The sequence below is a fragment of the Euphorbia lathyris genome, chromosome 3 (assembly GCF_963576675.1).
Source record: "Euphorbia lathyris chromosome 3, ddEupLath1.1, whole genome shotgun sequence".
Lineage (NCBI taxonomy): Eukaryota > Viridiplantae > Streptophyta > Magnoliopsida > Malpighiales > Euphorbiaceae > Euphorbia > Euphorbia lathyris.
Window position 1 is genome coordinate 42,871,683 of NC_088912.1, and position 12,495 is coordinate 42,884,177.

Here is a 12,495-nt window from a genome sequence, read left to right on the forward strand (position 1 = left end):
GTAATTTCAGCCCCCACTCGGCTGACCAAAGGAATATCACTCATCATAAATTCCAAAGCATCGGCGTATGTCCAGAAATCGGTTTTGACGCTCCTCATGAGATTCGCCACTTTTTCCTCCGCATTGGTCAGCAGACGCAAGTCTCCAGCCATATGTTGAGGCTTGAAGTTCTAATTCAATAGGAATCCAAGAGATTCGCCCTCTTTCACTTTGACGAAGAAAAACTTTTCATCCCAGAGATGGGACATTTGACATCTTATCGCTAAATGGCGAATAGCCTCTAAATTTGACAAAAGTGATGAAAGATTCGGTTTGACGCGTTGAGGGCTTATGAAGAGATCGGAAGACCCGGGGAGTAAGGGTTACCCCCAAATTAGAAGCTAAAAAACAATCTAAGGCTACATCCAACCAGCCATTCGGATGCAGCTGGCTAACCGTGATCCCAAAGAAATCCAGAATATCCCCCATTACTCGGGGAAGAGGAAGGCGGAATCCCCTCTCGATATGGCTCCTATATACAGAAAGAAATCCCCTAGGGGGACAGGCGGGTTGCTGGTGAGCATCCGCCAATGCGGTTTCATAGTTTTTTATCCACGGATAATGATCTGCCAAATTGGTAAGATCCGAGGGACTCATACGAGATGAAGTGATCTCTGCACGAGGCCTCTTTTTCCTAGTCGGGGTTGAAGAAGAAGCCTCCATTCCCGAAAAAGCTCTAAGGTTTGTTCCTAGAGTAACATGGGCTACAGTGGCGGAAGGGTTCTGGGTTTCAATTAAACCGAAGCAATGATTCCTACGCTCCCTCACCGTATTACACAATTCCGATAAATCGCAACTTGGAGTACTCTCGGAAGAATTTGTGCTCTCAGAAGAAGTCCAACTGAGCGAATGCTCAGAGGAAGTAGTCAAATTGAAAAGCTCGGTGGTAGAGCCGGAGGAAGAACTCATAAAATCCAGATGACAACAAAATAGAATGAAAAAGATCAACTTACATGAAAGATCAAAAGCTTCGGGTATTTGGAGTTCTTGACACAATGAGAGCTCTGAAAAATGCAGATGAAAAACCGGAAAGCTTGAGCAAATGATGAAGTGAAAGGGGGGAGAGAGAGAAGGTGTTTTGTCAAAAGGCGCCACTTACCTCGAGCGGTGTGTCCTGGACACCTGTCACCTGGTGGATGGCCTGGGACAGAGCGACCATCAATGAGATGCCTCTTGACGGCACGCCAAGAAGGCCAAAAGCCCTAAAAGACTTTGACGTCACTTAGGGGGGGCTTCTGATAACATCCGGATATTATTTACGGGACTGAAAGGGAAATTAACCAAAACGACCGCGTATCCTGATGACCGGGAAAACCATGGTGTATCAAGCAAGTCACCTGGATGGAGGATCACGTGGCTTCCTCCATATGCTATCTGTAGTCAAAACTACGGGAGACCCGCCATCACATCTCGATCCGCCCCTAAAACGGTTGAGCCGATTACCGATAAAGGTAACTAATGACCCATTAATGAGTTAACGGTCGTACTTGAATAAGATCATTAACCGCCATTAATGGAGCATTAATGGAGACTTTCTAGTTACCGAGGGTTACAACTATATGACTATAAATAGCTTGCACCCCAAGCTATTGAGGTACACATTCACGCTCTCCTTAACCCTACTTAGTGCTTACAGTTTATTTTACTACATTATACTAACTTTAGCATCGGAGCTTCCCCCCACTGATCCCAACGGCGCCCCCCGCAGGGAAGGATTCCGATCGAGTATTCACCACCAGACATCAGAAGGATATGCATTCAGATTGGGCAAGAGACTTGGATGAGAGAAAATCCATATGCACATATATTTTCTCTTTGGACTAAGATGCCATACTCGTATAGTAGTGAGAAAACTTGTGTTTCCCTATATTCCATAGGAATTGAGTATGTGTTATACTCATTTGTAATGGAAGAGGTAGCAAGATTAAATAGCTTTATGAATCATTTAAATATTATTACTACTCCTTTAGTGATCAACAATGATAGTCAATCTATTGTGGCTTTTGCTAAGGATTAAAGATTCCATAACAAGTCTAAGTACATAAATATTAAGTATTATTTTATTAGAGATTTAGTTGCACATAAGGAAGTTAATATGAAGTATGAGTCAACTTATGACATTGTTGCATATCCTCTTACCAAACATGTCACAAGAGATGTTTATGTGAAATATATAGCTCTCACGGATTATGTAGGATTTAAACAAACTTCTTTTTTCCATTTTTTAGAACATGATTATTTAATACAATTTGAATTTTTACAATACACGTGTGCAAAAGTTATTTGTTGATATTTTCTTTGAAATTGTGATGCATTTTGGATAGAGAATTAACTTAGTCACACGAGTGCGATGAGAGAAGTACCTGAGCTATTTATCGAGTACACTCAACTAAGGGATAAGTGTACCCCGTCGTTATCAAGTAATAAACCTGGTTAAGTCCAGGTATCGAATTCACAGGATTTATACCCACAAGTATTAAACTACTCGGTTTTACAACGTTACCTAGGCGATGCATACTTTAGGTTTGGTTTTTGTAACTATTATAAACTACTCCTAAACTATATGTGAAACAGTTTTTAGCGTTCAAGTCTTTATGGGATGATACAGATTGCGTTAAGTTACAACACATAATACACACTATTTCAGATTATACACAAGTAACAATTTACTCTTGCAAAGACGGTTATATAAACTGACCAACTCCATTAAGTACTTAGATCGTGATTCCCTCTTAAGGAGATTTTAATTCTATAGATTTAGAAAATATGGCCCGTAAGTGTCGTGGCTTGTCAATTCCTATGGTTTTCGGATTGTCAATTCCGTGAGGCAATACCTATATGAATGCTAATGGATTTTGAAGTTTGTAATCAACTTACAAAATAATCAATTATAAGAATCAAAGTAAGGAATAAACATCAACAAGTATAGTAAAACTGAAAATCATAAATGATATATTGAAACTATGAAAAGCGTTAAAGTAGAATACAACCAAATCTAACATATAGAAAGAGTACAAACTAGTTAACAAGATAAAAGGGAAGAAGAATCGGCCCTTAGAACTAGCTAACCGGACTCAAAGTTGTCGCTTCGGATTCAGAGGTGGAACTTTCAAATTAGAAAAAGAGGATGGAACCGTGACTTCATCGTGATGATGGAAGAATTTTGCTACAACAAGCTCTCAATGTGTAAGTTGATTTTATTGCTTAAAAACCGAATGCCTATATGGGTGCCAATCTCCCCTATTTATACAAAAATCAAGCTCGGGCGTAATCATAATTTACAGGATTAATTCAATTGTTCATATTTGGGTGAAGATTTTAGTCCACACGGCGTGTGGAACATGTGACATGTAGTGTTGGATGATTTTATTCGTGATAACAACTTTCACACACATGATTGAGTTGACCTGCTAGTTTGATTTTGACCAACACATTGTGTGGCCATGTGACGCGTCGTGTGGGTTTGCTTCAGGCCATTGGTGTTGTCTTACGCGTAGGAATAGTCCTATGTGAATGCATTTCACACGACGTGTGGAATATTTGGGGGATAGTCCGCTGATTTTGGAGGCAAGAGTCTTCGGTTGTCAACTCTAGGCCATACGACGCGTGGACCATGTCACACATCATGTGTCATGATTTTTTGCCTTCGAAATTGTTCTTTTGTTATCCCTTGTGTTCAGTTAGTCTGTAAAACACGAACATAGAACCTGAGATTACTTGATTTATTTATTTATTTTATTTATGACGAAAAGAAATTAAAAATGATTGAAATTAACTGAAAGTGCATAGTTAATTTGTTTTTGTTGTTTTATTGAAATATGCATAAAATTAAGTATTAAACATAATTACTTGCTTCAGAATGCACCATAAATTATCCCAGAAGATAGGGATAACACGTCCCTATCAGAGTGCTTACCTTTATTTTTTCATTGTGTTGATAAAGATAAGGATGAGGCTGTTTTTGAACAATCGAGAGAATGTTCAATAATATGAGGCGCATTGTTTAAACTATCAAAATATCTTTATTAAAGTGAAAGATAAACATATACATGAAAAAGGTGCACATATATAAGATATTATTATAATCTAAAAGGCAAGTTAAAAGTAACTTGGACCTTCTGAAACTAAAGGAAGTGGACTAATGTTAGATGTTTTCATATGGTGTTAATGAGAGACATGCACTTCTTTCTAAAGGAAATGGAAGAACACCATAGGATATCATTTCATGCCATATTTGCTTAGAGACTTCGAGATAAAAAAAAAATTATGATCTCAAATTTTCCTAGTGTGAGACTCACTTCGTAAAAAGTGGTTTTTCAAAATTTTATCTTTAAGATCCTTAACTTATTTTATCTTCAAGATCCTTAGCTATGTTGGAACGTGCTCTATGGGGGGTCATGACTTCTTCGGGGTAGAAAGGACTGACCAGACAAGTGAGTTTGTTCAGGATAGAAGGAATATAGTAAGAGAGAAAAGTTTCCATATATTCACTACCTGAGTAATTATGCATGAGCGTGTAATTGTTGTAATAGAAAATTCAAGAGATCATATGATTATAGTAGATGTAATATGAAATCTAGGATAATGCATACAACTTTTCGATACATGTTTATCGAGAAGCTATATATCTCTAATATGTGTATAACACTAGAACTCTCAATGTTATGTTAGTTGCACGAACTATTTGCAAGTAAGAATGTTATGAGGTAAGGAATATGATCTGTTGTATAGGAGTGATAGATGTTTGAAATATATGAGTCGAATTAAATATCGGCCTGTAACTAAAAAGGATCCGGTTAGTTTATGTGGTAATTAGGTTAAAACCTACTCACCAGCTATAAATAGGAGGCTACACATATTCTAAATCCTAACTACAAATATCCCAAGTCGTTTATATTTTGCTGCTCTCTCCTCTTTCATATTGTTCTATCGAATCGAATCTATTTGGCATGGAATTTGCATGACCGGTACTATGAAATCGCAGTTGAATTCCTCCCAATGTATATTTGGGGGATATTCTGTGTTACAAGTGATAAATTAATTTTTCATTTTGAAGGAACATGTATATTTCTAATGGGTCAACTATGTCACAAAATTTGTATTATAAATAGAAAATCTTATTTGAAAAAGGAATAATATAAAATGTGTTTTATCAACTTTTATATATAATAACTAATGCATATTATTTTTATCATCAATTTTAATATACGTTGAAATATTTTGGGAAAAGTATTTGGCTTTTTAAAATGATAAATTAATATAATTTGTAGATATGAAAGAAAAATCAAGTATTTTGCACGTTTATAAAGTAGTTTGTCATAATATGTCACGTCAATTTAGAGTAATTTATATGAAAATTTATATATCAAACTTATGGTAATTTATGAGCTTCCTATGTATTCGAGTTCTGCAGAGAAGATGATAAAACGCCATACTGGAAAAGGGCCCACATTAAGTTGTCTTGTCTATTTTCGAGTACAAATAGATAGATGTTTATCCCCTTTTCTAAGGAATTGCATGCCTTTTTCTCTAAAGTTTGAATAATACGTTTTTGGATAATTAATTTATAGCTCTTTTTTTTAAAAAAAAAAAATTTGTACACATTAATATTAAACAAACAAAAATCTATACTATATATAATAGTAGAAGTTGAGAGAAATGAGAAGAAGTGTTTTAAAGGCTTTTTTGATAAATTGTTAACGTAGTAAAAAATCAAGATTAAAAAAATTTAATTAATTAAAAATAACATATTTATATTTATAATATATTAAACAATTACTAACTCATTAATTAAAATAATAAAAGAAAATAAGAGTTACGGGAAGATGAAAAAACAAAAAGCAAAAGAAATCCAAAAGTCACAAATAAACTTCTATATAAAATATGATAGATAGTATTCCACCATTATATTCATTGGTCACGATAGATAGTATTATATTTTTAAAGGTAATTATTCGATTTTTTCATATTTTGTAGTTATTTTGTTCTCAATTGTGTTGTTGTTTTATTTTTATTAAACAATAGTTGTTATAGTTTCATTTTTCAAATCCATTTATACCCTTACCCAGGTTCTATACCTCTCACTACCTTATCCGTATTTTCTTTTTTATTTGTCTTTTTTTTCAAACTGATATCTCCAATTGAAGAAATCCGGTAGAAGGAGAAGATGCATGGACAACTAAAATCGGGAAACACAAAAAAAAAACGTTTTATAATTAATATGTAAAGTTAATTCTATTAATTAGAATCATTATGCTCAACATTTGAGAATTTGAAGAGATTCAAATAATAATACTTTTTTAATTAATATTTTCCAACAACTTGTCCTATGATCATGTTTCGTTTTCATCTGTTAAAAACTCTTAAAATATTAACAATTTTGTACAAACCATAATATAATAGTTAAAAACTATATAAGCCAATGTTGCAAAAACAATTATCTCAATATCTCATAATTAATGTATATTTTTAGGATTTTGAGCATCAAAACGTAAGAATTTCTTCTAATTTTTAACACTTTTGTGTTTTCCGATTTTAGTTGTCCATGCATCTTCTATTTCTATCGGATTTTTTCAATTGGAGATATCGGTTTGAATAATAAAAAAACATGGATAAGGTAGCGAGAGGTATAGAACTTGGGTAACGGCGGAAATGGATCTGAAAGATGAAACTATAACAACTATTTTTTAATAAAAATAAAACAACAACACAATTGAGAAAAAAAATAACTACAACATATGAAAAAAAAATCGAATAATTACCTTGAGAAACGTAAGAATTTCTTCTAATTTTTGGCACTTTTGTGTTTCCCGATTTTAGTTGTTCATGCATCTTCTACTTCTACCGGATTTCTTCAATTGGAGATGTCGGTTTGAAAAAAAAACGTTTTATAATTAATTTTTTAATTGAAGATGCATGGACAACTAAAATCGGGAAACACAAAAAATACTTCATTAAGAAAAAATAAATTTTTTAATTAATTGGCAAAAAATATTTCCACTCTCCTCTTTATATGCTTATATCTTGACATTCTCTCTTATTTTTGAAAAAAAAAAACGAGAGGAATATAGTTCACTCCTAACTGTCTTTTTTATCCCTTCATTTTTATTTTCTATTCTTTTGTTTGTTTTTCTTGCTTGCGAAATTCAAGAATATATAATTACTAGAAAATATTAATGAAGTCAAATAAGTGATATCTACGAGCGTGATTGATATTCTATACAGTGAAAGAATGAAGAACAAATTGATTGAATGTTTTGATGAGATATTACGAGATGAAAATTTAAACTGATTCAATTGGATATATTGGGTTATTGTAGTAGAATGAATAATTGAATTCGAATATTTGGCGATCATGAAATTCCATCAAGCAAGATAATTATCATCAAGATAAATTTGTGACTAATTCTTATGAATTTTATTTTTTTTATATGTAACATATTGAATTGATAAAGTTTCTTCACGTGCAACATTAGAAAAGTACTGATTGTAATAGTTTATAGTATAATATATTGATGTTGCTTCCATTTTAACATAGATTGTAATTCTTTTTGTATATATAATATTTAATTTTAATTGTGGTTTAATTCAATTTTTGTTTAACATATATTGTAATTCTTTTGTATCATAGATATAATATTTAATTTTAATTGCAGTTTAATTCAATTTTTGGTTTTGTTGCTTAAAAAAATTCAATTTTTGGTTTTTTATTATATTAATATATTTCTTAATTAATCTCCTATTTTATTATTGTTGTTTCAAAGAAATCCAAAATATGAAAATATATTAAAATTACTAAAAAGTACAAATCATTGAATTTTGTAAAAATAAATAAATCATTCACATTTAATTAAAATTCTATAAAAAAATTAATCAATTATTTTTCAAAATTAATTTAATTTAATTTGAATTATCAATTAAAAATATATATTAATTTCAAATATACCTAATATAAAAAAAAATTCATAGCATGATATAAAATTACTCAAAATGAAATATGTCAATTTATTTATTTATCTAAATTATATAAAAGTTTCATATCCCGTGCATCGCACGGGTTTTCCGACTAGTTTCATATTTATTAGTCATGATAAAAAAAAATATTTATTTTAAATTATATGTTACTCTAAAACTGTATTCCTTTAATTATTACTTAAATTAAAATGTTAAGTATTTATTTAATTTAAGTATATATTTTTTTTAAAAATAATTTAAGTATATTTGAGATGTACCACTTGAATTAACTAATTAAATTAAAAATCACTTATTTTGATAACTCAAAATATTTAATTTAATATTTTAAGTTAAACGTTGTCGACGTATATTTTTATATTAAAAATTTATAATATTTAATACAGTTACATCATTTAATACTTTTAGCATTTATAATTGTTGGCCAAATAAATAAATTTTATTTATTTATGTAAATAATAGCTTGTGGTTAATTTTTAGACTAAGATTGTAAATAATAAAATTATATATAAAAAAATTGAAGAAAAAAGATCAAATATGACCCTCTTTCCAGCAGCACCAATATCACTTCCACGGACCATTTGAGGTATCAAACGGACAAATTCTTTCCAAAGGCTGAGTGTTCCAGAAACTAGACATCCTGAGAAATCCGTGATGTATTCGTGGGCTTTATTTGGGTCCATATGGAGAGAGAAATAAGCTTCAGAATTAGAGTACGTGTCTGTCGTACCAACATCACTTCAACGGATCATTTGAGGTATCAAAAGGATGAATTTTCATACGAGGTCGAGTGTTCCAGAAACTATACATCCAGAGAAATCCGTCATGGGCTTAATTCGGGTCCATATGCAAGGAGAAATAGGGTTTGGAAGTTAGGCTCATGCTTAAAGAGTTGGTTAAGTTGGTTGTTATCCCTACTTTTACTTCAATCAATTTAACTACCCCCTCACTCTACCTAACTTAACCACCCACTAGCAACTAAATAAAATTAAGGGTTAGTGGAGAGAAATTAGAGATTTATTTATAATAAAACCTACCCAAAAAATTATAAATAGACCTCAAATCCTTCATAAAAAAAAAAACACTTACTCAACACAACAAAACCCATTCCTAAAGGTTCTTTCCAATGCTCTCCTTTTAAGTTCTTTGTTTTTGTTCTTCAAGTTCTTAGTTTTAATTCCCTCTTTTAGTTTGCTTTAGCCTTAATTCAAGTTCTAATAGCCTCCCTTCAAAAAAATTCAATTCAATTTAGCATTCCTAAGCCTCAAGTTTGCAATTCGTTAGCTTTCTAAATTAATTTTTTCAGATTCGTTCAGTTATTTTTAAAGCCCAATTTCTTTTATTTAGAGCCCATTTTTGCCTTCAATCCCTTCTATAAATTTGTTCCTGACTTCCTGAAATTAAATTTGGCATTTTGATTCACTCAATTCTGTGTCCAGAAACTCTATTTACAAGCTGATCTTTGCACTCCAAATTGTTTTAGACATTCTGTTTCCAGCTCTTAGTATAATTCATCCAGTGATTTTCTAGGCCTATTTGCGTCTGTTTAAAGTTCGTTTCAGCCTTCGATCCCTTCTAAACATATGTTCTTGACATCCTGAAGTTCGATTTAGCCTTTTGATTCACTTGATTTCGTCTACGTAAGCACTCATACGGTTCCCCCGAAGTTGAAGGTCAAATATGCTCCATTCTTGCCTACTACAAATCATAAATTTTCTAGATCAATTCCGCTCGTGCCAACTGACTGCGGTGCTTCGAGGACTTCACATCGACACCAAAATTCAACGTAATTCACGGGATCGGGTGTGATTACTATAACAGGTGGATACTTGACGAGGTCTTTTAAGACTTTCCGAGTCGGGGTCCCCAATACGAAATCGTTTTGACTAGTTTTATTATGGTAGCGGCATATGTTCTTTTTCCCAAGATGTCGGTTCGATTTCGTAAGTACCACATGGTGAGTTTATGTTCGTCCAATATCAATTAGTTTTGTTAATTAAACACGAATTAATATTATTAATGACAAATAAAATATTTTAACATTAATTCGTGAATTGAATATGTAAAAGATTCGTATAAGATCTATTATTAAACTTTAAGTATCAGTTTAACCTTTTTAGTTCAATCACAAAATATGTTAGATATTAATATAAATTTGAGTTTTAACTATCGGATTAACCTTTTCGTTCAAATAGTTTGGTGTCACTAAACTCATTTTTCTTCCATTACTAAATTTAACAAATGAGCTATAACATTCATTTAATATATTAAATGTATTGTATGTGACAAAAACAGAAAAGACAAAGATTATAAAAGGGAGTGAATGACAAGTTGGGCTGTAATCTTTCTTTGTTACAGAATAAAGAGAAAGAGAGAGAAGATCTCCATCTCCATCTCCCTCCATCTCCATCTAGACCATTCGGTAGTAAAAAGTCAGATACTATCAAGATTTCCGAGCTTAGCTGTTTATCCAGTTAGCCCATAATACCTTTGTCTATTCCTCTTTCACTTTCACTTTAAATATTTTAATATTTCCATACTATGTATGTATCTATTCAATCCTCCAACAAATTAATTACTTCACTCCCAGCCAAAATATGAAAATCAAATGTGATGTTTGCTACAAAGCTCAAGCCTCAGTTTTCTGCTCAGCTGATGAAGCTGCTCTCTGTGATTCTTGTGATCGCCATGTTCATCATGCTAATAAGCTTGCTTCCAAGCATTTGCGCTTCTCTCTTCTTCATCCTAAACATTCCCCTCTTTGCGATATTTGCAAGGTACCCATATTCGTCCGCTTTGATAAAGTCTCATTCTTTGGGTCTCACGGCTTTAAAAACGTAATGAATTTTCATTTTTGTGTGATTTCAGGAAAGGAAAGCTTTTCTGTTTTGTCAAGAAGATAGAGCGATTCTATGTAGAGAATGTGATATACCAATCCATAGAGCGAATGAACATACTAAGAAACACAGTAGATATCTTCTTACAGGAGTGAAGCTTTCTGCTTCTTCTTTTCCGTCTTCCTTGTACACATCCTCGTCATCTTCCAGTAATAATAATGTTAATGAAAACATGAGTACGAGGTTATCAGCTGAAACACCAACGACAACAACAACATCTGATCAAAATGGTGATGATCATAGTGGTAGCTCAACAAGTAGCATATCTGAGTATCTGGAGACACTTCCTGGCTGGAGGGTTGATGATTTTCTTGATCCTTCAAATGCTCATTCCAATGTATGTATAGCCGCCAAATTTAACCCTATGTTTTCCGCAAATTGCAGATTTGAACATACCGTATGAAAGGATGTAAATTTAGACTTAATGTTTTTAATTAGGATCAATATTATAGCTTCTTAACGGGACACCTTAGAGTGCACTCACTGTCACTTCCACGTTGAAATATTTTGATCAAAACTGTACATATAACCATGAGGAGGCTTCATATACTGTCCATTTTCCATTTGATATTTTAACCCTAACTTCCCTGAGGAGGGATTTATACGAGTTAAAATATCATGCGGAAAATGGACAGTCTAGATGAAGTGTTGTCACTGTTTATATGTACAGTTCTGATCAAAATAGTGTAATATGATAGTTAAATAATAATCAATATAATCTATTAAATTTAGGTAATTTCCTAACTTAAGATTAAATACGTACTTTGCGGAGCATAAAGTCAAATTTAACTCTTTAACAATTATTATACAATGCCTTTAAAACTTTTGGATTAAATAATTGGTCCACTGAAATATCTTTAGGTGAAGATATATATAGGATCCTCTTATTATTGTGTTTGTTTTTGTCTTCTTGTAGGGTGTTAATGTTGAGAATCAAGAACAACCTTTCTGCTGGTGGGTTTGATACTGAGTTTTGAATAAAATTCACCAAAGGTGGATCATGAAGATGTTGAAATCCAAAAGGGTTCTTTTTTACCACAAGATTTAAAGTTGTGGGTTCCTCAATTACAAGTTTCATGAGTTCATGTTTTTACAGTTCCTTGGATGAACCAACAAATGCAGGCATTAATAATGTTCCAATACATTTAACTTAACAATGGTGTTTTGTTTTTTTCACTCATGGATGGCTGATGAGTTATTCCGTGGGTGCTTTTTGGTCAATGGGAAGTTATTGGCCGACTTTTTTCACTCTAATCTTGTACTTTCTTTCTTACCTAAATAAATCTTTTACATTGGATCAATTTTATACTAATAGATTGGGTTTATGAGGCTAGGTACGGTTGTAATTAGAGTGGGGATTCGTCCTAGCCTAGATGGAAAATTTCCATTAACTTTTCCCATAACATAAGGATGGATCAAAAAAAAAAAAAAAAAGTTTAATACATAGGCAGCCCTTGAATTTATCCCTTTTTTTCATTTTACCATCTAAACTTTCAAAAAACCACCTAATTTACCCCTTCTCTCCGACATGACGCTGACCTGACAAAATACAAAGCTGCAATAATCCAAGCACCATGTCGGAAAGAAT

General features: G+C 32.4%; 1 protein-coding gene across 1 annotated transcript; it reads left to right on the top strand.

Moving 5' to 3' along the window:
• Positions 1-10,373: 10,373 nt before the first annotated feature.
• Positions 10,374-12,151, top strand: LOC136224461 (B-box zinc finger protein 20). The gene is made up of 3 exons (XM_066012805.1): positions 10,374-10,787; positions 10,879-11,244; positions 11,824-12,151. Exons 1-3 carry the CDS (start codon positions 10,608-10,610, stop codon positions 11,869-11,871), a joined length of 594 nt encoding a protein of 197 aa, XP_065868877.1. The 5' UTR covers positions 10,374-10,607; the 3' UTR covers positions 11,872-12,151.
• Positions 12,152-12,495: the final 344 nt, after the last annotated feature.